Source organism: Schistocerca gregaria, chromosome 7 (assembly GCF_023897955.1).
Source record: "Schistocerca gregaria isolate iqSchGreg1 chromosome 7, iqSchGreg1.2, whole genome shotgun sequence".
NCBI classification, from domain to species: Eukaryota; Metazoa; Arthropoda; class Insecta; order Orthoptera; family Acrididae; genus Schistocerca; species Schistocerca gregaria.
In genome coordinates this window covers 162,816,667-162,844,296 of record NC_064926.1, presented here as the reverse complement: position 1 = coordinate 162,844,296, position 27,630 = coordinate 162,816,667, and the positions used below count along the sequence as shown (strand labels likewise).

The window sequence follows — 27,630 nt, the reverse complement described above, 5'->3', positions numbered from 1 at the left end:
CCAATTTCCATCTGCATTCTAATACTGCGTCTTTATTGGAATTAGATATAATTTGTTCAAAGTATTTTGTCTAATCTGGGCTATGAATTCTGTGTAGTGACAAGAGCATTATTGTTTGAAATGTTCTTGTTATCTTTCCCAGTAATCTTTCTCAACTCCCATACATTGTTTTGGTGTAAATTGTTAATAAATTATAAGAATTCTTGTCAGGATTGCTCTCTCTGCTAATTCACTGAGCATTTGATCTAGCAATGTGCAAAATTGTCAACAGATGGACTGCAATGGATGTTTTACACTACTGCCTGCCTGTCCCTGATGGTTAAAAGATACTCCTCACTCCACCATGGGGCTGTCTGTCTGTCAATTTAAAGAAACAACGTTGGGATAGAGACATCAGCAGTATTGTGAATGACAACAGTGACATGTCCTACCATATCCTTGATGCTATACTTCCGTTAGAACAGAAGTGAGGTTGCTGCGTAGTGTCCAGCTGGCTTCGTTTAACATCAATTTAGGTTGCTTAGGTGGCATATGCTGATATATCTGGCAGGTGGAGCCAAATGGTAAAATGATCACTAGACTCAAGTCCTATGTCACTTCCCAGAGAAGAGTACTAGTTAGTAAGGTGAGAAAAGTGACAAGTCATGGCTGTGGATGATCTGTTTGCAGTGTTGAGCTGTGTTGCTTTCCCTATAGTGTCCCTATAGTATCCCTATAGTGTGTGTGTGTGTGGGGGGGGGGGGGGGGGGTGCTTAACAGCACCTTCCAAATATTAAAGGAAATGAATGTGAATAAAAGGGCTAAAAATTTTGTCACGCTAAGATGAGTAAACCTACAAAATGACATTCACTCCCACCTCATTTGCAGTGACCCACACCATCATTCCATCTCGCACACTGTAAGACAATGGAGAAGTGGTGAAATGTGCTGTATCTGGGATTAGAACACAAGTATAATTACAAAGAAGCTAAAAAACAGCTGAGGGAAATGTGACTGGCTGACCACTTACAAAAAAACAAGGGTGACTCAGTCGCCCAGTTAACATTAAGAACATCTCCCTAAAATTTTGGGAAACAGTTTGGACATATAACAAAACCTTAAAACTCTAACCATGCTTGTTTGAATACCACTTAAAAATAGAAGGCAGAACTGTCAGCAAATCTGCCACTGCCCTTTGGTTTCCAAATAAAAGACAGTGTAGTAAAATGTAGTGCATAGAAATCTGTTCACCACATATTGGAGGGTACTCTTGCTGGAGCAAGAAGCTATGTGTTATAGGGCAATGGCCCATGTGAAGACAAGTAAGGAGGACGTCAGCCCACCCATAAGGCTGGAAGGAGGCATCCCATCGCACTTTGCTAGATGCAGCTTCTTGTCTGTCACTTCCAGACACTCTTCTTCACATTAACATATGATTCCGTACCCCAACAGTGAGGCAATGGCATGCAGAGGGCGACACAATGAACTAACTGAGGATTACAATATGCCTTCTTGGCTGCTGCATCTGCCCTTTCATTCCCTGTTTGCACCCAGCAGAAAGACACCTCCTCCTGCAGTATTTGTAAATGGAGAAGGGCATCCTGGATGTCCTGGACTACTTTATCGACTGGATATTAGTGTTGCAGAGACTGGATGGCACTAAGAGAGTTGGAACAGGTGAGGAATTTAGCAGGCACAGCACATCTCATCTGCTCCAGCAGCCTCAGGATTGCAGCTAGTTTGATATCAAAGACAGTGGAGTCTTGATACAACTGATTCTTGGAGGATATGATCCAGAAAACAACAGTATCCCTCTGTTTAGACCCATCTGTGGGTACAGCTATATAGTTGTGGTGCTCCTTTAAAATGTCACAAAATATCATATTCAAAAAATAAGCAGGAGTTCAATCTCTCCTTTACTGGACTAAACCTAAAATTACTCTGGGCCTCTGCAGTAACCAAGGTGGCTGGCTGTCAGTTAAAACCTTGTATTTGAGCCTGTACATGCCCTGCACCACGGGAATCCAGCACACACTTCTCACAGATCCCAAATGGCCTCACTACCTGATGATGATTGCTAAATGGCATTCCATAGTTGGACATACAACAATGTGGTATACTGGGGAAGTGGGAGTAGTGAAAAAGGTACACGCTTGACACACTGTGAGGAGGTGTCGGATGACAAGTGGCAGTTCACCAGCCTCAGCACGGATATTGAATGTGGGTCTTGTCCTGCGCCTCTGGCCAGCCCGATACCCTGATGGTAATACAGTGTTCATTGTCTTCAGGAAAGAAGGCCTCGCTGATCTTTACTCTGTGCAGCCAAAATCGTATGTAGGCCCTATAGAACCGCTCTAGATGTGCCCTGTCTGTCCCCCAAGACCTGTGACTAAGACACTTCAAGATGTTCAGTGCCTTCTGGGTCCTTGCCTTCAGGCCCTTTAAGTGTGGTAAATACAACAGTTTTGCAACAAAACTGAGGCCCAGAAACTTCACAGTCTTTGAAAGGAAGAATAGTGTCCCACATATGCAATTCAGGTAAGTTAAAAAGATTAAAATGAACACACACACACTTGTCTGGGGAGTCCACCCATTTAGCTGAATGGTAATATGTTTGCCTATCATGGTGGTAATGTGTTTGCCTATCATGCAGCAAGCCCGAGTTCGATTCCCGACTGGATTGGAGAGTTTCTCCACTCATGGACTGGGTGTTGTATTGTCATTAATCATCACCAACATGCAAGTCACACAATGTGGCATCGCCTGAAATTAGGCTTGCAACCTGGAGGCCGAACTTCCCCAGATGGGGCCTCCCAGCCGTCAATGCCACATGATCATTTCATTTTCTTTTTCTTTCTGGAGAAAATGTATAACTAGTCTTTACAGCCCACATCTCAAACCTTTTTGACATGTTGCAACTGATAACTTGCTGCTTCAGTATTTGAAGGAGAGCAGAAGACAATAAAATTTTCCACAAATAGGAAGCTTTGGTCAGGACTCCTTACTGTGGATGTTATACTGTTAATGGCTATAGCAAAGGGGGTGACACTTAAAACACTGCCTGGGGAACACCATTCTCCTGCACGAAACTGTTTGATGGCACATCACTGACTCTGTACTGAAAAAGATGTCTTGAGAGGAAGGACTGAATGAAGCTGGGGATGGAGCCACAAAAGCCCCAATGGCGTAGCTGACTGACAATATTGTGGCTCTAAGTAGTATTGTATCCCTCAATGACATCAAAAAAATACCCCTTGACAATGCTTTTTATGTAGGAAATCCTGCTGGATTTCCACCTCTAACAGGATCACGTTGTCGATTGACATCTCCTGAATCCAAACTGTGAGTGGCTAAGGAGCCGACTGGTCTATAATATCCATACCAGACAACAGTTGACTATGCGCTCTTGGATATTTCCACATAGCTCATTAAGGCAACACTTCAATAACTACTGGCATACATTCAGTCATTTCCTGGTTTGAGGCGAGGTATCCAAATTGCCTCTTGTAATGAGTCAGGCAAATTGTTCTGTCAGACATTCTGAATTACAACGTAAAAAGAGGATTTCCTTTGACACTGGTTGCAAATATATTGTAATTGAGGTTAGACTTGTAGCTTGGAAAGGGAAATAGTTCTTTGCAAGGCACAGGGACCCATGTTCACCAGACAGATGTGCATGTAGCTTCCCCTGAAACAAACTTCAGCATACACAAAAACACCAACAATTTCTGAATGTTAATATTTTCATATTCTTGTGAAATTCATCAATAGGAATAATCAACGAGTGGAAAGTGGATCCAGATCTAGCTCTACCATATGTCCCTTTCTACAAGCGTAATGACAAAGCGTTGCTAAGAAGCAAGCATATTCATAGACAAATTCATACATCTCTGAGTAACATATGCCATAAGTTTGCTTTTCTTTCAGGAATTTATCTGATCTTTAACAACAAGCTAGTGAATCTAAAGTTTTCCTTAAATACATGTTGTGCTGAGCTTGTGTTATAGGGAAATGCATTTGGAAATGACAAAAAGAGTACACAGTAGGTCACAAAAGCTTTTAAAATAATTAGATTACAATTAAACAGCTTGAATAAGTTATTAGTGCAAACACCGTACTAAAAATTATGTACTTCTATCAACAGTCAGATGCATTTGTAATCTGCCACCTCTGTCGTAATTTAGTGTATTATCAACTGATTTTGACCAAGGCACAGCACAATTTAATATTCATCATTTCACTCCCACTCTTCATCTTCTCACATAACAATGTGTCGTGTTATGAAACCACATAAGATGACAATGATAAATTATGTTTATTTAGACAACTAAACATAATATGCCATGTGGATTGATATTATTAAATATTTACGATTTAATAATGCATTTTATAGCAGTTGGATATTGTGACACTATTTGATATAAAAGGGCTTTTTTTACTTAACAATCCTTCATCAAATGGTATTATAACATTTAATTGCTTATCAGTCTATCTTGAAACATGGGAAGCTAATGGACAAACAGAATACATTGGAATTTCCAAAAATGGCCATTCATTCAGTCTTCTTGTGCAAGAATAAAAAAAAGTTCCAATAAAAAATTTGTTTTACCTAGCATAGCTGAATCTCCCAAATAATGTGGACTTCCCTCTTTGGCTGGAAAAAGAGGTGTATCCTTTGCTATAAATACATCAGCCACTTCATGTGGTGGTACATTTAAGTATTTCATGGTAGCCATAATATCACGATGCAAATTAATGCTCTCTTGTTGCAGATCCTGAACTTTCAGTGCCTAGAAAATTAGTGAACACAATTTAAAACACTAGCATAATTCAAGTAGCAGTACACAAAAGATAATTAACTGATTATGAGATCACTTTAAACACGTATTTCCTTAAACAAACATGGTTTGTCCAATAAGAAAGGGATAGTGATTGAAATCATTTTAAGGGCTACTGAACATGCATGTACAGTGAGTTGATATTCTCCAAAATATTGCCCTCTTGGATCAGTACACTGATGCTAGCACCACTTGGAGGCTGATAATCACAAGATTGTTCAGCCACCCCATTAAAACAAATTCTGAAGGCACAACACTACTCAGTGTTTTGTTGCGCCTAAACTCTCCATTGGAGCACTAACACACTTCAACTTCACATCTTGGCTAAACACCCTAAAGGACCAGATGAAACAGAGTTGGGTCTTCCAGCTCACATAAAATCCCCTACCACTTATTTCATCTGTAGAGATTGCCCCAGGACACACTCCACATTAGCCAAATTATTCTAATATTTCTTACCAAAGTAAGAAAATGGCAAATTTTTGCATCTGCAAATAAGAAAAAATTCTCAAAGCTTTACTTAAAAAGATCACCCTCTTAAGTATTGTGGTATGAACATAAATTATGAAAGATGTTCAGCAAATCATGTTTCCTATCTTTAAACAATTAACTTGAAAACTGATAATGAAAAATTTGTAACTTCTTTTCCAGTTAAATAATTTCAATCATACCGGGAAATAATCAAATAAGTCCTACAAAAAAGAAAGTAGAGAATGCAGAGTTGTTCTTTTGCCTTTGATCTCTTTCATTGCACTCTCTACTTCTGTGATTGCTACAATGTATGTTAAAATAGCAGTCATAACCTGTGCCATTACTGACTGAAACAATATGCCATTGCATAATATGAACTTGTAAAGTGTAACTACAAAATTAACTACTAATGGTAACCCAACTGAATTTTTTATTTTCACACATACCATTGCTTCCAGAGTACAGCAAAAATGACGTCCATGCAGCACAAAAATAAATAGATTCAATAAAACAATATTTCATCACAAGCAAGCATTATACCAGCTTAAAAAATTATGACAATCATTCTGTACTCAAAAGAACACACAGCCATCTGCAAAGTAACAGTTTCCAGTCACCTCCAATAGTGTCTGTAGCTGCCCACTGAATTGGAGAGTACATTTAGAACATAGTGCTTAGGCCACTGGCAAAAGGGTAAGAAGGGAACCAGGTGGCTGCTTGAAAATAACAAACTATTTCAAACAGTCTCAAATAAACACATTTTATGCCACATGATGAGCAACTAATCAAAAGGGGAAAAAAATAGTTTTTGGGAGTTATTTTGTTTCTTTGTGGTGTATGCTGGTTATAAATTTTTTATTCTCAAATCATTGATTTTTAATATTAAACCAAAAATACTGAATGAGGAAACAAATATAAATTAATTTTCCTTAAAGTTCTTTATATACTGAGGCACAGGCATTCAAAAAGTTGTGAGTCTGTTAATTTGGCAGACTAAAGATACCTGAAGCATTAGTACACTATAACTAGTTAATGTTAAAATAAAAAGCGATGTATTACATGAAGAGTGGAAATGGAAAACATTTGAAGTGCCATTTTTACGCAAAATGCATTTTCAGTGCCATGGTGTTCCAAGTGTTAAATCACAAATGTTTCAAACATTTATTAATAGATCGCACTTGATCTTTGTGCCAAGCAGAGCTTCCCTGCAGAATTCCAAGTGCCACGCATCAAGGCCTCCTCCATGCAGCCTGGGATGGTTTCAAGGTTTAGGTGAGAGGTGAGTGGGAATAGCTTTTTGAGCTGCAACAGAGATTTTGCAACTGTAGACAAATGAGGAAAAGTAAGCAGGGCCTTTGTCCCGTAAGTTTTGCACAAGCTTGTTGAGTTATTTAAAACTATGAACGCATTCCATGTAATCCCAATGCCTGCAACTGACTTCTTTGATTTTAAAGATGTTTCTGAAACACTGTTGTCAGTGCAGGCCTGTGAGATCTCCAAATTAAGTATGAACAAACGGTCTCATACTCATCCATCTCAAAATTCTTACTCTGGAACAGAATAATGGAAAAATATCGATGTTTTCGAAATAGAAAAGACTGTAGGAGATATACACCATGCCCTACTTAAGCTAGAAGACCAGCCATGTTTATCAGTTCCAAAACAGAAAGATCTGTTGACGATGTTGCCATTACCTCCTTCACAGCACAGGAAGTTTTGCAGTAAACTTTGCAATTTCTGCTTGATACGCCATATGACAGTGCTTTCAATAACAAGTGTAGGTGTGATACTGAGTCAAAAGCTTTCCAGAAATCAAGAAACACTGCATCTACTCAGCAACCTTGATCCATGGCTTCCAGGATTTCACGAATGGAGTTGCATAAAAAGCAGAAGTCAACACCAACAGATTTTTTCCCCTGAATTTATTTATGTTATCTCTTGTAAAAATGTAAAAGAAGTGTCATCTGGTTTTTCTTGACTCTAGTTCTACTGGTTAAAATATTATGCTGTATTTCAATATTTACACTGTCACAAATATAACATGGTGCCTCTGTATTAAAGACACTTGAAACAAAAGCTTTCTTATTGGCCTTAGTTTTCTGGTATGGCACTTAGTACATTCTTAATAAATTATTTAATTTCTTGTGTGTCTCACTATTATTATTATTATTAATTTTTTTCTGTGATGAGATGATATCATCATACTTCATCAATAATTTGGATACAAATAAGTTATGTACAAAAATATATACATTGTGATTCTGCTGACAAATATGAGATTTGACACAACATTTTTCATTTCCACTCTTCATATGTAAATTAGCTCTGTGGCAACAACACAGCAATGATTATCATTTTGTTACACAGTATAAATAAAGTTATACTGAAAATGGAACTTAAAGTTTTAGGTAGCAATGTGAGCAGAACTAATATATTTTCACTAAATTTAGTGGTTCAGAAATAATAATCTTACTTGCATGTAATTGTGTATTCTATACATCTGCTCATGGTGTTTCACAGGATGCAGAGTAATTGCTCTGTGAACTTCTTTCTGCTTCAGGTTGCCTGTGAAAGCTGCACTACCACTGGAGTTGTGATACAGAATTGTCTGCATCTGAAACCAAATTTTCCATATTCACTGCTCTGAATAAATTACACACATGCAGAATAAATTACACACATGAACACAATACATAAAATATCCACAGAAAAAATTCAGATAGCACAAATATAAAAATAAATCTTTCTTTGAGTCTATGGTCATGCTGGCAACCCACTAACTGTTAGTAACAACTAAGCTCCATAAGAATGTCTTTTTATATGAATAATCTCCTACTCAAATGTAAGTAGCAGCCATTCAATATGAGTTATGCTATCACATGTCCCAATGAAGACCTCCACTCACAACAAGAATGACACAGTTTATCAGTAGAAGGGTAACCTTCATTTCAGTGAAAGGATGCTTTTAGATGGCAACACTAAACCGTGCAAATAAAAGCGACGTTGGCATATGTGATTATAATTTTGGATGAGCATCATACTGACTGGACAACAATGGCACCACATATAAACTTTCCTCTTGTCTCTGCACCCAACCCACCGTTTGTTATCCCTATCATCCTATCTTGCTTTCTCCCCTTGAGCCACGGTCCTTACTAATCTCATAATACACCTATTGCCTCAGATCCATTCCTCTCTTTCTTGCAAAGAGGAGAAAGATACACTCCAAGAAACTGTGAATCTACCAGTCTGCTGCTACTTCATAAGGAGATATTTCATCCATAATTTTTAGTGGTTGTTTCCTTTTGAAATGTGCTTTATGTAAATATATTAATGTATAAAGTGTTTGTCTTTATTTTAATTGCATTAGAGTTCTGTCATCAGTATGTAACAGAAAGTGGCTATTCGTTATGTACTACTCGTATGAACAGTTGATTCCTAGCTATGAAATTCCTTTCTGGGGAAAAAATGAACAAAAATCAAACAATGGAAAATCCAGGGTGTGACATAACAATATTATGAAAAGAAAAGTTGCTACTCACCATAAATCAGAAATGCTGAGTCACAAATAGGCACAACAAGACAGTCTATTTGTTTTGCCTATTTGCGACTCAAAATACGAACAAAATTTTCAAACTACAATGAAGGTTCAGAAGGATAATAACAAAAAATAGTAACAGGGATCATTGTGAAAATCTTTTAAAAACATTGGGGATTTTTAATTACATCTTAGAACAAGATCTATATTGAACTTACACTTACCAAGAAACAATAAATGTAAAACATAAAACAGCATTTTCAGCCAAAGTTAAAATTATACAATAAATTTCCATGAGTAATTAAGGAGACTACTAAAACACAATTACTTTAAAAAAGCAGTTAAAAAGTACAATTTAAGCAAAACATAGTACACAGTGAATGTTTACTTACATAGCACTGAGTACAGATTTGGTAACAAACGCAACACACATCAGTAATATTGATAAAACACCTCCTAAGTCATTTGAAAGCACAATTTTGCATGATGAAGTTTTCTTAACAAAAATGCTTACACCAAAGCTCTGCAGCTGTTAATGCTAACATCTTACTCTCTTCTGAACTAACATCTCACACATTATGAAGAAATGCTAGCTCACTTTTGTATACAAGCAAAGTGGAAGCTGCGGCACACAAAACATGAAACCAAACATCACTGACATGGTCCTGGTGTCTGCTGGTAATGTATGTGTGTAGTGTGTGCAGTTCTTAGAGTTGACAAACAGTGTAGCACTAGCTTTTATATAACTTATTTGCAAGAATGCATAAACAAAATAATATTGTACAATAGGAATAAACCAAATTAAGTTGCACCATTTTAAACAGTCGAACTTTGTGTACATGAAGATGGAGGCTCTTATTCCTTCTCTATAATAGTTCAGGCAAATTCGAGGGTGGTCCCTATAACAAAGTACTGGCCAACCACCTGCCCCATACTTGTCAAACTAGACCAATAAGTATGAAAGTGTCTATATGTATGAATTATGTCTTTTTGTAACAACTTTATCAGTATCCTTGTAATAGTGATCAGGGGTGAATGAAACAGTTGTTACCACATGTGACTTTAATAGCTATTATAGCGAACTTTGAAGAACATTTTCTGAATCTAAAAATCAGGTAGCTTACAGAAGACATGAATGCATTTTATTGAAGCTAATATTGCCGTAGTAAAATGAAGTACCGGGATTTATTTTGTTATATTATCTTTATTGATGTTTTTTTAAACCACATTTTAAAATGAAATTTTTCTGACTAGGTAGCTGGATTTAGATGTTAACACAAAAATTTTAATTGCATTTTATCTTTTGTGAATCAAGGTGTGACGATCATTCGTGAATCAGAAAGCACGCTTTAGGTTGTGTGTAACGATGCCGGAGTTTCACCAACGGGAAACGAAGTGGATTGATTGCTGGCAACGAGTTCTTCATCTCGTGGGAAGGCGGCAGCGAGCTTGGTTTACTTGTGTGAACATTCAGAGGCACACATGTGAAGTCAGCGGCAGTGGAGCGATAAATACGGCGCTTTTAAAAGGGCGGCCTGTTCGACAGACAGCGTAATTACTACAGAAGGTCGCAAATCAGAGAAAAGCGATACTTCGGAACAATAATTACGAAGACTTTGCGCCAAAGCTGAGGAATTTGCATCCTCATCCCGAGATTATAGATGCAGTTTCTATTCTAAAGGTAGAACTTCAAAACATTTTTATCTTGTTCAGTCTGAGCTGTTATTAGTCTTCGCGATTGGTATGCGTGAGTTTTGTACTTTAGATCTCTGAATTGTGTCCCTATTTTTTTTATTATCAGATCTAGTTGACTTTTTGTCTACATTACTGCACAATGTTTACAGGCGTCACACTCTGGAATTAGATTGTGAGTTCATTCCATATCATATTCCCTCGTATTGCTCTTCCCAGGTATACCAACGACGTAACGGTCCTTTGAAATTAATGCTGTGATCAAGGCCTACTGGATTTTCACATTTTCATTTCAATTATTATTATTGATGTCATTAGGTACTGAAGGTGTATATTATTGTAAATAGAGTCTTGAAAGCTACACAGGTCACACCAATACACAAGAAAGATAGTGGGAATAATCCACTATATTACAGGCTCATATCATTAACGTCAATATGCAGCAGGATTTTGGAACATATATTGTATTCGGATAATACGCATTACGTCGAAGGGAACGGTCTATTGACATACATTCAACACAGATTTAAAAACATCGTTCTCGTGAAACACGTGATTTCCCGTCAGAGAGGTGATAGTTCGTAGCAACTTTCCGAAAGTTACCGAGTGAAAGAGAACTGATTTCTGGCGTTCCCCAATGTAGTATTGTAGGCCGTCTGCTGTTCCTTATCTATATAAACGATTTAGGAGACACTCTGAGCAGCCGTCTTAGGTAGTTTACAGATGATGGTATCGTTTATCGTCTAGAAAAGTCATCAGAAGATCAAAACAAATTGCAAAAGTATTTAGAAAGGATATCTGTAAATGGTGCGAAAATTAACATCTGACCCTAAGTAATGGAATGTGTTGGGTCATCCTCATGAGAGGTAAAAGGAATACATTAAACTTCGCTCACTGTCAAATGTAAAGGCCAAAAATTAAACTAAATACCTAGGAACTACTATTATGAACAACTTAAACTGTTGTGGGAAAGGCAAACCAAAGACTACCTTTCATTGGCAGAACACTTGAAAAATGTAACAGGTTTACTGAAGAGACGGCCTACACTGTGTTTGTCCGTCCTTTTGTGGAGTACTGCTGCGCGGTTCAAAGAAGGGCAGCACGTTTTGTAAGATGGCGAAATATGGGGGAGAGTGTCACTGAAATGATACAGGATTTGGGGCGGTCATCATTAAAAGGATTTTCACACGAAATTTCAATCACCAACTTTCTCCTCTGGCTGTGGAAATATTTTACTGGCGGTGACGTACATAGGGATAAACCATCATCATAATAAAATAAGGGAAATCAGAGCTCGCACGGAAGGGTATAGGTGTTCGTTTTTTATGCACGCTGTACGAGATTGGAATAATAGAGAATTATTGTGAACGTGGTTCGAGGAATCCTCTGCCAGGCGCTTTAATGTGATTTACAGAGTATCGACGCTGAAAAGCCTGAGATTTGATGTTCATATCGCAACCTTGGACCATTTTTGTTCTGCGGAAGGATGTTGAGACAAAAATAGGGACACCCAAAGAAAACTGTGTGTCAGTTGGTTTCTTTCTAGTGTTGATTTGTAATAGAGGAATAATAAAGGGTGATCCGTTTGATATGTCACAGAAGAAATGCGTCTGAGGTTTCTGTTACAGCATATTAGCATTAATCATGCCCGCCGTTGTGAATGGACAGACCATGCGTCTCGTTGATTTTGCGTTAAGTGGCTCGAACATTTCTGAAATGACTTACTGAATGGCCGCTATAATCCGCCTCCGTAGGTCGACTATATTATGTATTCTTTGCGCATACCCTGTTGACTTGACGTAGCTTCACACACAAAAAAAAATCTGTAGGCGTTAAGTCGGGGCCATTAGGATGCCATGGCCACACCAGCGATCTTGAATATCTGGTTTAGTTATTCTCTCACGAGAACCCAGTGCGGTGGAGCGCTGTCATGTTAATTGATAATGGTGTCCAGTATCCCATGTTGCCATAATTAAGGAACCACATGATGCTCGATCATTTCACGAACTGACGGCACAAACATTCTCCTCCACAAAAAAGAATGGGTCGATGACGTTGTATCGACGTCTGAAGGCTCGCTGTGTCTCTGTGACACTCAAGTATTTCGCATACCATACGGCACACTGAGTGCGTTGTTATGGCATAATGACAATTTTCACTTAACAATCAAGACACTGAGGGCGCTAACTTGGGCCAACTTCGTACAATGTGTTTCTGATATCTGTTGTTTACGCTGTGAACCACGCGCTGTTGGATTGCCCCCAGGAGCATGGTCACTCATTGTTAACTCCAATCATTTTCACATACACTACAAAAAATTGCTCAGAGACACATATACACTACTGGCCATTAAATTGCTACACCACGAAGATGACGTGCTATAGACACGAAATTTACACGAGACGAAGATGCTGTGATATGCAAATGATTAGCTTTCAGAGCATTCACACAAGGTTAGCGCAGGTGGCGACATCTACAATGTGCTGACATGAGGAAAGTCTCAACCGATTTTTCATACACATACAGCAGTTGACCAGCGTTACCTGGTGAAACGTTGTTGTGATGCCTCATTTAGGGAGGAGAAATGTGTATTATCACGGTTCCGACTTTGATAAAGGTCGGATTGTAGCCTATCGCGATTGCGGTTTATCGTATCGCGACATTGCTCCTCGCGTTGGTCGAGATCCAATGACCGTTAGCTAAATATGGAATCGGTGGATTTAGGATGGTAATACGGAACGCCGTGCTGGATCCCAACGGCCTCGTATCACTAGCAGTCGAGATGACAGCCATCTTATCCGCATGGCTGTAACGGATCGTGCAGCCACGTCTCGATCCCTGAGTCAACAGATGAGGACGTTTGCAGGACAACAACCATCTGCACGAACAATTCGACGACGTTTGCAGCAGCATGAACTATCAACTCGGAGACCATGGCTGCGGTTACCCTTGACGCTGCAACACAGACAGGAGAGCTTGCGATGGTGTTCTCAACGACGAACCTAGGTGCACGAATGGCAAAACGTCACTTTTTCGGATGAATCCAGGTTCTGTTTACAGCATCATAATGATCGCATCCTTGTTTAGCGACATCGCGGTGAACGCACATTGGAAACGTGTATTCGTCATCGCCATACTGGCGTATCACCCGGCGTGATGGTATGGGGTGCCACTGGTTACACGTCTCGGTCACCTCTTGTTCGCATTGACGTCACTTCGAACAGTGGACGTTACATTTAAGATGTGTTACGACCCGTGGCTCCACCCGTCATTCGATCCCTGCGGAAACCTACATTTCAGCTGGATAATCCACGACCGCATGTTGCAGGTCCTGAACGGGCCTTTTGGATACAGAACATGTTCGACTGCTGCCCTGGCCAGCACATTCTCCAGATCTCTCGCCAATTGAAAACGTCTGGTCAATGGTGGCCGAGCAACTGGCTCGTCACAATACGCTAGTCACTACTCTTGATGACCTGTGGTATCGTGTTGAAGATGCATGGGCAGCTGTATCTGTACACGCCATCCAAGCTCTTTTTGACTCAATTCCCAGGCGTATCAAGGCCGTTATTATGGCCAGACGTGGTTGTTCTAGGTACTGATTTCTTAGGATCTATGCACCCAAATTGCGTGAAAATGTAATCATATGTGCGTTCTAGTATATTGTCTAATATATTTGTCCAATGAATCATCTGCATTTCTTCTTGGTGTACCAATTTTAATGGACAGTAGTGTATTAACTTAAGAAATATAACTTTAGTCTTTTCTGACGTCTCAAACGGATCACCCTGTACACGGATGAGTCAAAACATTAAGACCATTGCGCAAACCGAGACTGAATGCTGCTTAGTGGCATCGCGGAAATGTGGCGACGTAAAGAAAGTAGGCAACAGCAGTTGCAGCTTCACGCGTTATCACAGAACGTCGAGGTCTTTGCTTTACACCGGTATAGGCGGCGACCTGAGGCAGATCTAGCGACAGAGTAAAATTCTGGTGCAGGCTCAAATGCTTTGATCATATTGTTCAGCGGACATAGTTGAGAATGGGGCTCCGCAGCAGGCAACTGTTACGTGTTCCAATGTTGACCTACAACGGCAGTGGGCTTGGGTTCAAATGGCTCTGAGCACTATGGGACGCAACTGCTGTGGTCATTAGTCCCCTTGAACTTAGAACTACTTAAACCTAACTAACCTAAGGACATCACACACAACCATGCCCGAGGCAGGATTCGAGCCTGCGACCGTAGCAGTCGCACGGTTCCGGACCGCGCGCCTAGAACCGCGAGACCACCGCGGCCGGCAGTGGGCTTGGGATCATCGAGACTGGACAGTAGATCAATGGAGGATAGTCTCTTGGTCAGATGAATCACGTTTCTTCGAACATCAGGACCATGATGGTGTCCGGATACACCGACATACAGGCGAACGACTGCTGCTTCGAGCACCGCACCACGGACGCAGGCCGTTATGAGCAGTAATCGAAGGCACCATGGCAACGTAGGACAATGTAAACATTATTGCATCTCTTCATGTTTGATGAGGTCCCCGAAGGTGATTGCATCTTCCAGCAGGATAGCTGTTCGTGTTATAAGGTCAGAGGTGAACCAACACGTTACTGACTTGCTCAATTCGTGGAGCTCTTTCTCTTGAATTAATCGTCGAAAGTTTTTGTCAATGTTGACTGGAATACTCTCTTCCAAATTCTAAAGGTGGCAGGAGTAAAATACAGGGGGCGGAAGGCTATTTACAATTTGTACAGAAACTAGAGGGCAGTTCTAAATTCGAGGGGCATGAAAGGGAAGCAGTGGTTGGGAAGGGAGGGAGACAGGGTTGTAGCCTGTCCCCGATGTTATTCAATCTGTATATTGAGCAAGTAGTAAAGGAAACAAAAGAAAAATTCGGAATACGTATTAAAATACATGGGAAGAAATAAAAACTTTGAGGCTCGCCGATGACATTGTAATTCTGACAGAGACAGCAAAGCACTTGGAAGAGCAGTTGAACGGAATGGATAGTGTCTTGAAACGAGGATATATGATGAACAACAACATATGCAAAACGAGGATAATGGAATGTAGTCAAATTAAATCAGGTGATGCTGAGGGAATTAGATTAGGAAATGAGACACTTAAAGTAGTAAAGGAGTTTTGCTATTTGGGGAGCAAAATAACTGATGATGGTCGAAGTAGAGAGGATATAAAATGTAGACTTAAGATTTAAGTGTCAGGAAGTCGTTTCTGAAAGTATTTGTATGGAGTGCAGCCATGTATGGAAATGAAACATGGACGATAAATAGTTTGGACAAGAAGAGAATAGAAGCTTTCGAAATGTGGTGCTACAGAAGACTGCTGAAGATTACATGGGTAGATCACATAACTAATCAGGAGGTACTGGATAGAATTGGGGAGGAGTTTGTGGCGCAACTTGACAAGAAGAAGGGACCGGTTGATAGGACATGTTCTCAGGCATCAAGGGATCACACGTTTAGCATTGGAGGGCAGCGTGGAGGGTAAAAATCGTAAAGGGTGACCAAGAGATGAATACACTAAGCAGATTCAGAAGGATGTAGGTTGCAGTAAGTACTGGGAGATGAAGAAGCTTGCACAGGATGGAGTAGAATGGAGAGCTGCATCAAACCAGTCTCAGGACTGAAGGCCACAACTACAACAACAGACGAACATCCAACCCATTCGGATGATTCCTTCGTGATGTGTCGTTTTATTTTTTTCTCTTGGGGTATATTTTAGCGATATACCAGTAAATCCCCATACGGATTGTTTAAAGAATCGAACTCCCACGTATAAAACGCCATATCTCCCAAACTGTCTGTCGTACAGTGACATACTTTTGCTGGAATTTTCAGTGCTGTATGTGGATACTGCCTGCAAAGTGTGTTGCGAATAGATTAAGTAGTAAAGAAGTAATAAATTAAAGCGTTGTGCCTGATACTACAGTTTGTTGAAGGGACAACGAAAATGTAGTAAGCATAAACTTTTTTCGTTTCATCATTTTGCGAGGTGTGTTAGTGAGAAAGAAAGTCCTAAAGGTTTGAAGTTATTGATAAAGTCGGTAAGTGATCTCATTCTCAAACACTGGTAGTTGGGTAATTTGCTCTACCTCAAGACATATACACTGTTTCTAATTGCAATAGTCCACTTATGCATTAAATCTTTAACATGATATTCTATCTCTTAATAAGTTGATTATGGCAACATTTTAAATTTTTAAATGCGGTCAATAACTGTATGAAATATTGAAAATTAAATTTTTGTTATTCCTGGGAGCCGTCTCGCGTCATATGAACAACGGACCCGGGCCAAATTCTTTGAGTCTCTCTCCCAGAATATTTCCCTAGCTATTTTTGCGAAAGGATTTTCGAGACTTTAACGAGCGTTGCATAACTTCAGTCATCATTTCAGTAGCTCTCGAATTTCGTTATACAGGGCAAATCAAAATTAATACAGCAGTTGCAAACGGGTTAACTATTAATGCATTGCGATCCATTGATAAAAATTACAAAAAATGTAAACAAGGTTCAAAATATCGATTTTAGTGCAGTGAATCGGAAATCAGCGCAAGTGCGGGAAGTATCATATTTACAGGCACTGAAACTGGAAGAGTTCGTCAAACTCACGAATTATTGTACGTCAATGCCGGAAGCCAAAACGTGTGTAAATAATCACCGCGACTCACCGAAAGTTAATGTTTCTTTATTATGCCTGCACAAAAACTATACGGGTCACCTTTCTCCACTGAGCTAAGTGTTTCTACAAACATTTAGCTGCCGGCCTCTGCGACCGAGCGGTTCTAGGCGCCTCAGTCCGGAACCGCACTGCTGCTACGGTTGCAGGTTCAAATCCTGCCTCGGGCATGGATGTGTGTGATGTCCTTAGGTTAGTTGGGTTTAAGTAGTTCTAAGTCTAGGGGACTGATGACCTCAGTTGTCAAGTCCCATAGTGCCTAGAGCCATTTGAATCGTTTTTTTTTAAAAAAAAAAACATTTAGCTGTACTCGCTTGAGCAATTTCCTATATATTCCATCTTGACAGGGATTCCATGGATTACATCTACCCCCAAACCCCTATGGAGATTCTTACAGTTTCAAATCGATGTTTTCCAAACCGTTGTGTTCTGCTCTTGGCCACCGAAATCTTTATATGAAAGAACCTTGTGAACGTGCCTGCTTAGCCGGGAACAATACCAGACCTCAAAATGCGCATATCTAATAGACTCGGTCGGTGACTCCACTTGTGTTTTAAAATATTTGCCATGAAATGGATTCTCGTTTAGACACTGTCCGTATGATAAAGGAGACTCACATAGAACATCCTTCTCTGTAATTGTTATCAATATAGGGCTATGCATTAAATAGTAACTGCTTTTCGTAATTGTAATACTCGTTTCAAATTGCTACTGTACATTGAATTCGTTACTTGTATTTCCATTATTATTATTTTTTCTTCATTTTCAAGTGGTCTCTGTGGATAGTAAAATTAACAGAGATTTTGCATACTGCAGAATAGTTCTCTCTCTGCGTCCTATCACAAGTCGGAATTTTTGTTTCGAAATCTACCACCATTTATGATAAGTGCAGATGTTCATTTTAGTGGAAGATTAAATGTAAATGGTAATTAAAAATACTCGTAATAATTATCGAAACAATGTACCATATTCTTTTCGCATGGATGTTTCTGTCTCTTTATGTACGTCCAACACACTGATCAAATGCTAGTTGGCAGCTATACGAGCGTTACCTGAACATCAGAATGGAAGCGCAACAGTAATATCTCGTACCAAAGGATTTATTTACGATTTGTGGAAACTGTCGCGGAAGGAGATATCTGCTGTTAAGCCGTAAGAGAGCTTCATTGTCGGAACGATTCAGTCTGCCACTGAGTGGAACTACACTGCTGCGGTCTCGTTAACGTTTCGACTGCAGCAACGCTGGATCTCGTTTGAAGCAGTTATCAGTGCCGCACTCAAAGTGGCCGTCAAGTAGCCGGCACCTCAAGCAGCGTGAGTCACGGCCGTGTCGGCAGCTGTTTGTGGGAGCCGCCTCCGGAAAGTGCCACATACGCCGCCTCAGTGGCTGTAGCATATTCATACACTTCACTAGGCATCGTCAAGCTTAGTTTATACGAAAATACGCTGTAAACCAGCGTTGCGTAAGTAATTTCGTAAACGGCTGTCTACACGACGAGATAAGTGTACACCACAGTTTCGACACTTTATGCATACCGAAGCACCATTTCCATGTCTGAAATGAAAAGTTGTGCCAATTAACACTGGTAGCGGTGGAGTTCAGGATTCTTCGCTATAAATCAGTGCCCGCCAGTGTGGTCGAGCGGTTCTGTGCGCTACAGTCTAGAACCGCGCGACCGCAACGGTCGCAGGTTCGAATCCTGCCTCGGGCATGGCTGTGTGAGAAGTCCTTAGGTTAGTTAGGTTCAAGTAGTTCTAAGTTATAGGGCACTGATGACCTCAGAAGTTAAGTCTCATAGTGCTCAGAGCCATTTGAACCATTATAAATCAGTACAAAACAAACATAGCAGACGTGTTTGATTTCGTGAGTGCAGAAAGAGCTTGGATGATCACTGACGAAATTTTGTAGATTGCTCCAGAAGGTAACTGAACCATCCAAGAATAACGTCAGAACAATTTACGTATCATAAGCTAAATTACCCCCCCCCCCCCCCATGAACCATGGATCTTGCCGTTGGTGGGGAGGCTTGCGTGCCTCAGCGATACAGATGGCCGTACCGTAGGTGCAACCACAACGGAGGGGTATCTGTTGAGAGGCCAGACAAACGTGTGGTTCCTGAAGAGGGGCAGCAGCCTTTTCAGTAGCTGCAGGGGCAACAGTCTGGATGATTGACTGATCTGGCCTTGCAACATTAACCAAAACGGCCTTGCTGTGCTGGTACTGCGAACGGCTGAAAGCAAGGGGAAACTACAGCCGTAATTTTTCCCGAGGACATGCAGCTTTACTGTATGATTAAATGATGATGGCATCCTCTTGGGTAAAATATTCCGGAGGTAAAATAGTCCCCCATTCGGATCTCCGGGCGGGGACTACTCAGGAGGATGTCGTTATCAGGAGAAAGAAAACTGGCGTTCTACGGATCGGAGCGTGGAATGTCAGATCCCTTAATCGGGCAGGTAGGTTAGAAAATTTAAAAAGGGAAATGGATAGGTTAAAGTTAGATATAGTGGGAATTAGTGAAGTTCGGTGGCAGGAGGAACAAGACTTCTGGTCAGGTGACTACAGGGTTATAAACACAAAATCAAATAGGGGTAATGCAGGAGTAGGTTTAATAATGAATAGGAAAATAGGAATGCGGGTAAGCTACTACAAACAGCATAGTGAACGCATTATTGTGGCCAAGATAGATACGAAGCCCACACCTACTACAGTAGTACAAGTTTATATGCCAACTAGCTCTGCAGATGATGAAGAAATTGAAGAAAAGTACGATGAAATAAAAGAAATTGTTCAGATAGTGAAGGGAGACGAAAATTTAATAGTAATGGGTGACTGGAATTCGAGTGTAGGAAAAGGGAGAGAAGGAAACATAGTAGGTGAATATGGATTGGGGCTAAGAAATGAAAGAGGAAGCCGCCTAGTAGAATTTTGCACGGAGCACAACTTAATCATAGCTAACACTTGGTTTCAGTATCATGAAAGAAGGTTGTATACGTGGAAGAACCCTGGAGATACTAAAAGGTATCAAATAGATTATATAATGGTAAGACAGAGATTTAGGAACCAGGTTTTAAGTTGTAAGACATTTCCAGGGGCAGATGTGGACTCTAACCACAATCTATTGGTTATGACCTGTAGATTAAAACTGAAGAAACTGCAAAAATGTGGGAAATTAAGGAGATGGGACCTGGATACACTGAAAGAACCAGAGGTTGTACAGAGTTTCAGGGAGAGCATAAGGGGACAATTGACAGGAATAGGGGAAAGAAATACAGTAGAAGAAGAATGGGTAGCTCTGAGGGATGAAGTAGTGAAGGCAGCAGAGGATAAAGTAGGTACAAAGACGAGGGCTGCTAGAAATCCTTGGGTAACAGAAGAAATATTGAATTTAATTGATGAAAGGAGAAAATATAAAAATGCAGTAAATGAAGCAGGCAAAAAGGAATACAGACGTCTCAAAAATGAGATCGACAGGAAGTGCAAAATGGCTAAGCAGGGATGGCTAGAGGACAAACGTAAGGATGTAGAAGCTTATCTCACTAGGGGTAAGATAGATACTGCCTACAGGAAAATTAAAGAGACCTTTGGAGAGAAGAGAACCACGTGTATGAATATCAAGAGCTCAGATGGCAACCCAGTTCTAAGCAAAGAAGGGAAGGCAGAAAGGTGGAAGGAGTATATAGAAGGTTTATACAAGGGTGATGTACTTGAGGACAATATTATGGAAATGGAAGAGGATGTAGATGAAGACGAAATGGGAGATACGATACTGCGTGAAGAGTTTGACAGAGCACTGAAAGACCTGAGTCGAAACAAGGCCCCCGGAGTAGACAACATTCCATTAGAACTACTGACGGCCTTGGGAGAGCCAGTCATGACAAAACTCTACCAGCTGGTGAGCAAGATGTATGAGACAGGCGAAATACCCTCAGACTTCAAGAAGAATATAATAATTCCAATCCCAAAGAAAGCAGGTGCTGACAGATGTGAAAATTACCGAACTATCAGTTTAATAAGTCACAGCTGCAAAATACTAACGCGAATTCTTTACAGACGAATGGAAAAACTGGTAGATGCGGACCTCGGGGAGGATCAGTTTGGATTCCGTCGAAATGTTGGAACACGTGAGGCAATACTGACCTTACGACTTATCTTAGAAGAAAGATTAAGAAAAGGCAAACCTACGTTTCTAGCATTTGTAGACTTAGAGAAAGCTTTTGACAATGTTGACTGGAATACTCTTTTTCAAATTCTAAAGGTGGCAGGGGTAAAATACAGGGAGCGAAAGACTATTTACAATTTGTACAGAAACCAGATGGCAGTCATAAAAGTCGAGGGGCGTGAAAGGGAAGCAGTGGTTGGGAAAGGAGTGAGACAGGGTTGTAGCCTCTCCTCGATGTTATTCAATCTGTATATTGAGCAAGCAGTAAAGGAAACAAAAGAAAAATTTGGAGTAGGTATTAAAATTCATGGAGAAGAAGTAAAAACTTTGAGGTTCGCCGATGACATTGTAATTCTGTCAGAGACGGCAAAGGACTTGGAAGAGCAGTTGAACGGAATGGACAGTGTCTTGAAAGGAGGATATAAGATGAACATCAACAAAAGCAAAACGAGGATAATGGAATGTAGTCAAATTAAATCGGGTGATGCTGAGGGAATTAGATTAGGAAATGAGACACTTAAAGTAGTAAAGGAGTTTTGCTATTTAGGAAGTAAAATAACTGACGATGGTCGAAGTAGAGAGGATATAAAATGTAGACTGGCAATGGCAAGGAAAGCGTTTCTGAAGAAGAGAAATTTGTTAACATCGAATATAGATTTATGTATCAGGAAGTCGTTTCTGAAAGTATTTGTTTGGAGTGTAGCCATGTATGGAAGTGAAACATGGACGATTACTAGTTTGGACAAGAAGAGAATAGAAGCTTTCGAAATGTGGTGCTACAGAAGAATACTGAAGATAAGGTGGATAGATCACGTAACTAATGAGGAGGTATTGAATAGGATTGGGGAGAAGAGAAGTTTGTGGCACAACTTGACTAGAAGAAGGGATCGGTTGGTAGGACATGTTTTGAGGCATCAAGGGATCACAAATTTAGCGTTGGAGGGCAGCGTGGAGGGTAAAAATCGTAGAGGGAGACCGAGAGATGAGTACACTAAGCAGATTCAAAAGGATGTAGGTTGCAGTAGGTACTGGGAGATGAAGCAGCTTGCACAGGATAGAGTAGCATGGAGAGCTGCATCAAACCAGTCCCAGGACTGAAGACAACAACAACAACAACAAGCTAAATTAGAGATGCTACAAGGAAAGAAGATACACCAATATGCGAAGCATTATCGTCGAAACAAACTGAGAACATATAGCGTATTTTTGGCAAGCTGAGATGTTCATTTCTAACCCCTGTAGTATCATATATCGCGCTCCGTTTGCTCCGGATGTTTATGACTCCACCTATTTCGGAAGTTTCTTGCCTCCAATTTTCGGATATCAAGCTTTTTGTTTCGTGCACCGTTCACCGTTAGCTACAAAGCGTATTCTTTGTGAACCTTCAACATTTGCGCAGTTGTGCTTTCACTGAGGTCGGTCTATACAGAAGGCTTCAGATTGACCCATGAGCATCTACAGAAACTTGCTAATGAAGTAAGGTGTCTTCATTAATCTGACGGCAATTTTTTAGAGAATGTACAGAGTGTCTATAAATCAACTTTTGCTATTTGAAAGGATCCCCGTGAAAAGCGAGCGATAGTAGGACAATGAAACGTTGTGAAAAGGTTTATAAGGACATGCGCAAGTGAAAAGGAACTAACTGCTGAAAGAAACACATTTTAATTTAAAGGTTTCTTGCCTGCAGATGTGGCCGAGCGGTTCTAGGCACTTCAGTCTGGAGCCGCGCGACCGCTACGGTCGCAGGTTCGAATCCTGCCTCGGGCATGGATGTGTGTGATGTCCTTAGGTTAGTTAGGTTTAAGTAGTTCTAAGTTCTAGGGGACTAATGACCTCAGATGTTAAGTCCCATAGTGCTCAGAGCCATTTGAACCATTTTTAAAGGTTTTTTGAAATTACTGGAACCAGCCGCCTTTTGTTTTGTTCTTCAATTTTTTGTTATTTCATTAAGGGTTTCGAACCGCCATGCGATTCATCATCAGATGATACATGTATCAATTGTCTGCAGCAGTGTAGGAGTCATGTAGAGTGCTTAGTATCCGTTGGTTGGATGTTAGTGTACACAGTATTCTGGAAAACATAATGAAAGTTTTCCAGTGACGTTAATTGTACTGCACTTTACACACTCAGCCACAGGTGACACGTTCCACATGCTTTACATATCGTGTCCACATGAAAGGGTATTAAATGTTGTTAACTGCGTGCCATGTTTATGTTCCAGGTCACAAACGTTGCAGAATGTGACGCCATCTGCGTCCTCGACAGCCTGGAAACGCTCTAGAGATTGTTCAGAGCACTTTTCGAAAGTTGGACCATAGAATGTTCAACTATCGTTACACGGCTTGAAGGTCGCACATTGCGTCCAGCGTTCTCAGGCATGGCAACAGTAACTTCTTCAACAGTCTGGGGCACAGTTGGGCGTGTGCGTTTCCCAGGAGCGATTCGCAAATCGCCGGTTACCTCGAACTACCGAAAAATGTTCTTCAATCCCGTCTCCGTATTCCTGAAATGCGTCGATACTCGCGAAGAACGGCAGCGCCGTTGCTGGTGATTTGTTAAAACAACTTTACGAGTGAAGCCCTGTTCACCTGTCCACATCCATGTTGATTGCCTGCAGTTGTAATGCACAACGATGCTTGTGCTTCAGCCCTACGTCGCCGTACCAACACCAGCGCCTAACGGGAAGTCATGCCACTCACACTACTAACAACGCTAATCCTGCAGCCCAGAGTCAACATCATTCCTACAAAGTTGTGTACCCATATAGTTAAAAAAAAATGGTTCAAATGCTTCTGAGCACTATGAACTTCTGAGGTCATCAGTCGCCTAGAACTTAGAACTAATTAAAACTAACTAACCTAAGGACATCACACACATCCATCCCCGAGGCAGGATTCGAACCAGCGACCGGAGCGGTCGCTCGGCTCCAGACCGTAGCGCCTAGAACCGCACGGCCACTCCAGCCGGTGTACCCATATGGTAAATAGGTTTCCGTCTTCACTGTCCCAATTCAAAAATTCAAATGGCTCCAAGCACTATGGGACTCAACATACGACGTCATCAGTCCCCTAGACTTCGAACTACTTAAACCTAACTAACCTAAGGACATCACACACATCCACGCCCCGGATGCAGAAGTCGAACCTGCTACCGCAGCGCCGGCCGCGGTGGTCTCGCGGTTCTAGGCGCGCAGTCCGGAACCGTGCGACTGCTACGGTCGCAGGTTCGAATCCTGCCTCGGGCATGGATGTGTGTGATGTCCTTAGGTTAGTTAGGTTTAAGTAGTTCTAAGTTCTAGGGGACTGATGACCACAGCTGTTGAGTCCCATAGTGCTCAGAGCCATTTTTTTTTTTGCTACCGCAGCAGCAGCAGCGCGGTTCCGGACTGAAGGGCCTAGAACCGCTCCGCCACAGCGGACGGCTCACTGTCCCAATTATCGAAAGTCTAATATGACCTCTTGTATCTTGGTCAGGAACTCCGACGGCGTCAGTCCTTCCATGCCGGTTGAAGAATTGCCTCAACTGCACCAGTACATCGCACTTTGTTCTTGTAATGCTTTTTATTAGCGTCAGACATGAACCTATATCTAGCGTAACTGACCAAAAACCAACAATTGTCTCACTTCCCCACTGTAAATTACGTTTTAGGAGTGTCAGGTCGAAGGACAGTGCTTGTGCTTGTCAGATCGTCTCACTTCTAAATCTACATTTATAGGCATAAATTGTAAATCAGTGTTAACTTCCCACTGTACCACGTATTTAGGTTTCTTCTCGTTCCTTTACGTGTGGAGCGCGGGAAGCTCAATGAAGCGAAGCTGCTGACGAAGACAGCAGAGATTCATGTCTGACGCTGTGTGCCCAGTGACAGCCACATGCTCCACTAACTTTATACAGTGTAGTATATAGCGCAATACTGTGCATTACTTTGTATTTCTTGACTGAGTTGACGCAAGTGTATAGGAAATCAGGTACAGTATCTTGTTCAACGTTTTGAATTAATTTTATTTTAGTTATTTATTCATTTAGTTATTTGTACTGAATATAGCGGAGAGTGTGACCACTTGCGTGAACCTCTGTCTCAGCCGATGGCCTCGCAGCAGTCAACTTGTTAAACGCCTCTGGTGCACGCTGTAATTCGTCCAGTCTCTCCGAGAGTGACACGTAGGAGGCTTACGTTCTAGATTCCTCACTTAATACTGGTTTTCAAAACTTTGTATGTAGGCTGTCGCAGAATAGTATTGATCCCTACCTTCAAGAATCTGCCAGTTAATGTTTTTCAATATGCCCGTGGCGCTCTCGCGTAATTAAAACAAACCTGCAACGACTCATGTTATCCTTTGTATGCGGATATCTTTGGTTTCCTTTAGTCCTATTTGGTATTCCTCCCATACACTTGAGCAATATATACCGAGGTGACAAAAGTTACAGGGTAACGATATGGATATACACAGATGGCGGCAGTATCGCGTACACCACGTATAAAAGGGCAGTTCATTGGCGAAGCTGTCATTTGTACCCAGGTGATTCATGTGGAACGGTTTTCGACATGATTACGGCCGCACGGCGAGAATAATAGAGTAATGGTGCTTGGAGCTGGACTCATGGAACGTTCCATTTCGGAAACAGATAGGGAATTCAATATTCCGAGATCAACAATGTCAAGACTGTGGCAAGAATACCAAATTTCAGGCATTACCTCTCACCACGGACTACGCTGTGGCCAAAGGACTTCACTTAACGACCGAGAGCAGCGGCATTTCGTAGGGTTGTCAGTGCTAACAGACAAACAACACTGCGTGAAATGACCACAGAAATCAATGTGGAACGTACGACTAATGTAGCCGTTAGGACAGTGCGGCGAAATTTGGCGTTAATGGGCTATGGCAGCACACTACCAACGCGAGTGCCTTTGCTAATAATGTAACATAGCCTGCAGCGCATCTCCTGGGCTCGTGATCATATCGGTTGGACCCTACACCTGGTTACATGAGTCCCGGTTTCAGTTGGTGAGAGGTGATAGTATGATTCGAGTGTGGCGCAGACCCCACGGAGCAACGGGCCCAAGTTGTCAACATGTCAGTGTGCAAGCTGGTGGTGGCCCCATATGGTGTGGGCTGTGTTTACGTGGAATGGACTGGGTCCTCTGGTCTAAATGAACCGATCATTGGCTGGAAACGGTTATTTTCGGCAATTTGGACACCGTTTGCAGCCGTTCATGAACTTCATGTTCCTAAACAACGACGGAATTTTTATGGATCTCAATGCTCCATGTCACTGAACCACGGTTGTTGTTGACTGGTTTCAAGAACATTCTGGACAATTCGAGCGAATGATGTGGCCACCCAGATCGCCCAACAAGAATCTCATCGAACATTTACGGCACGTAATCCAGATGTCAGTTCGTGCACAAAATCCTTTACCGGCAACACTTTCGCGATTATTGTCAGATTTAGAGACAGCATGGCTCAATATTTCTGCAAGGGACTTCCAACGACCTGTTGAGTCCATGTCATGTCGAGTTGCTGCACTTCGCTGGGCTAAAGGAGGCCTGAAACGCTGTGACGAGGTATCCCATAGCTTTTCCATCTCAGTGTATTAGGATGGGTCGCGTGAAAGTTTTGTAAGCAGTCTTTTTTTTGCATACTAACTGAATTTTCCAAGTAGCCTAACAGCCAAAGTCAGTCACCTTCTATTAGCATATGTGACCATTTCACTTCATATCCTCAAAGATTGTTTACCCAGGTATGAGTCTATTTATTTCAATTGTGACTCAGTGACATAATAATCATATGATGCTTTATTTTTCTGTTTTATGAAGCGCACAGTTTTATGTTTAAAGCAAGTCGCTAATAATTGCACCAGTTTGAAATTTTATCAAGATCTTAATGAATATGTAACTTATTTCAAACAGTATTTCATGATAGATAACTGAGGAAAGTGTGACGTTACTAATAATGTTGCCTGCCAGCTCATTAATATACATCATGAACAACAAAGGTCTCATACTACATCCCTGCGACTCTCCTGGAGTTACCTGACAGTAACTCATCTCCTGTCAGTTTCCTACAAGAAACATTTTCCGAAATATTCAGCGCCTGTCTTCAAACAACAAGGCAACAAACTTAGGTACGTGGATTCTGTCAGCCTGTTTAAAATACACACTACAGAGGTATAATAGTCGTCATTTTACAATACACTGCGTAAGTCAAAGCTGAATGGAATCACATATGAAGCTAAGCTCACTGGTAA

The 27,630-nt window shown here is 41.1% G+C and overlaps 1 protein-coding gene across 1 annotated transcript in view; it reads right to left on the bottom strand.

The window, feature by feature from the left end:
• Positions 1–27,630, bottom strand: part of LOC126281994 (chondroitin sulfate synthase 1) — a 311,284-nt gene that overhangs the window by 25,413 nt on the left and 258,241 nt on the right. Inside the window, exons 4-5 of the mRNA XM_049981379.1 lie at positions 7,762–7,902; positions 4,589–4,769 (exon numbers count right to left, since the gene is read on the bottom strand). Coding sequence (XP_049837336.1) covers positions 4,589–4,769; positions 7,762–7,902 — 322 coding nt within the window. The remainder of the gene's footprint in view (positions 1–4,588; positions 4,770–7,761; positions 7,903–27,630) is intronic.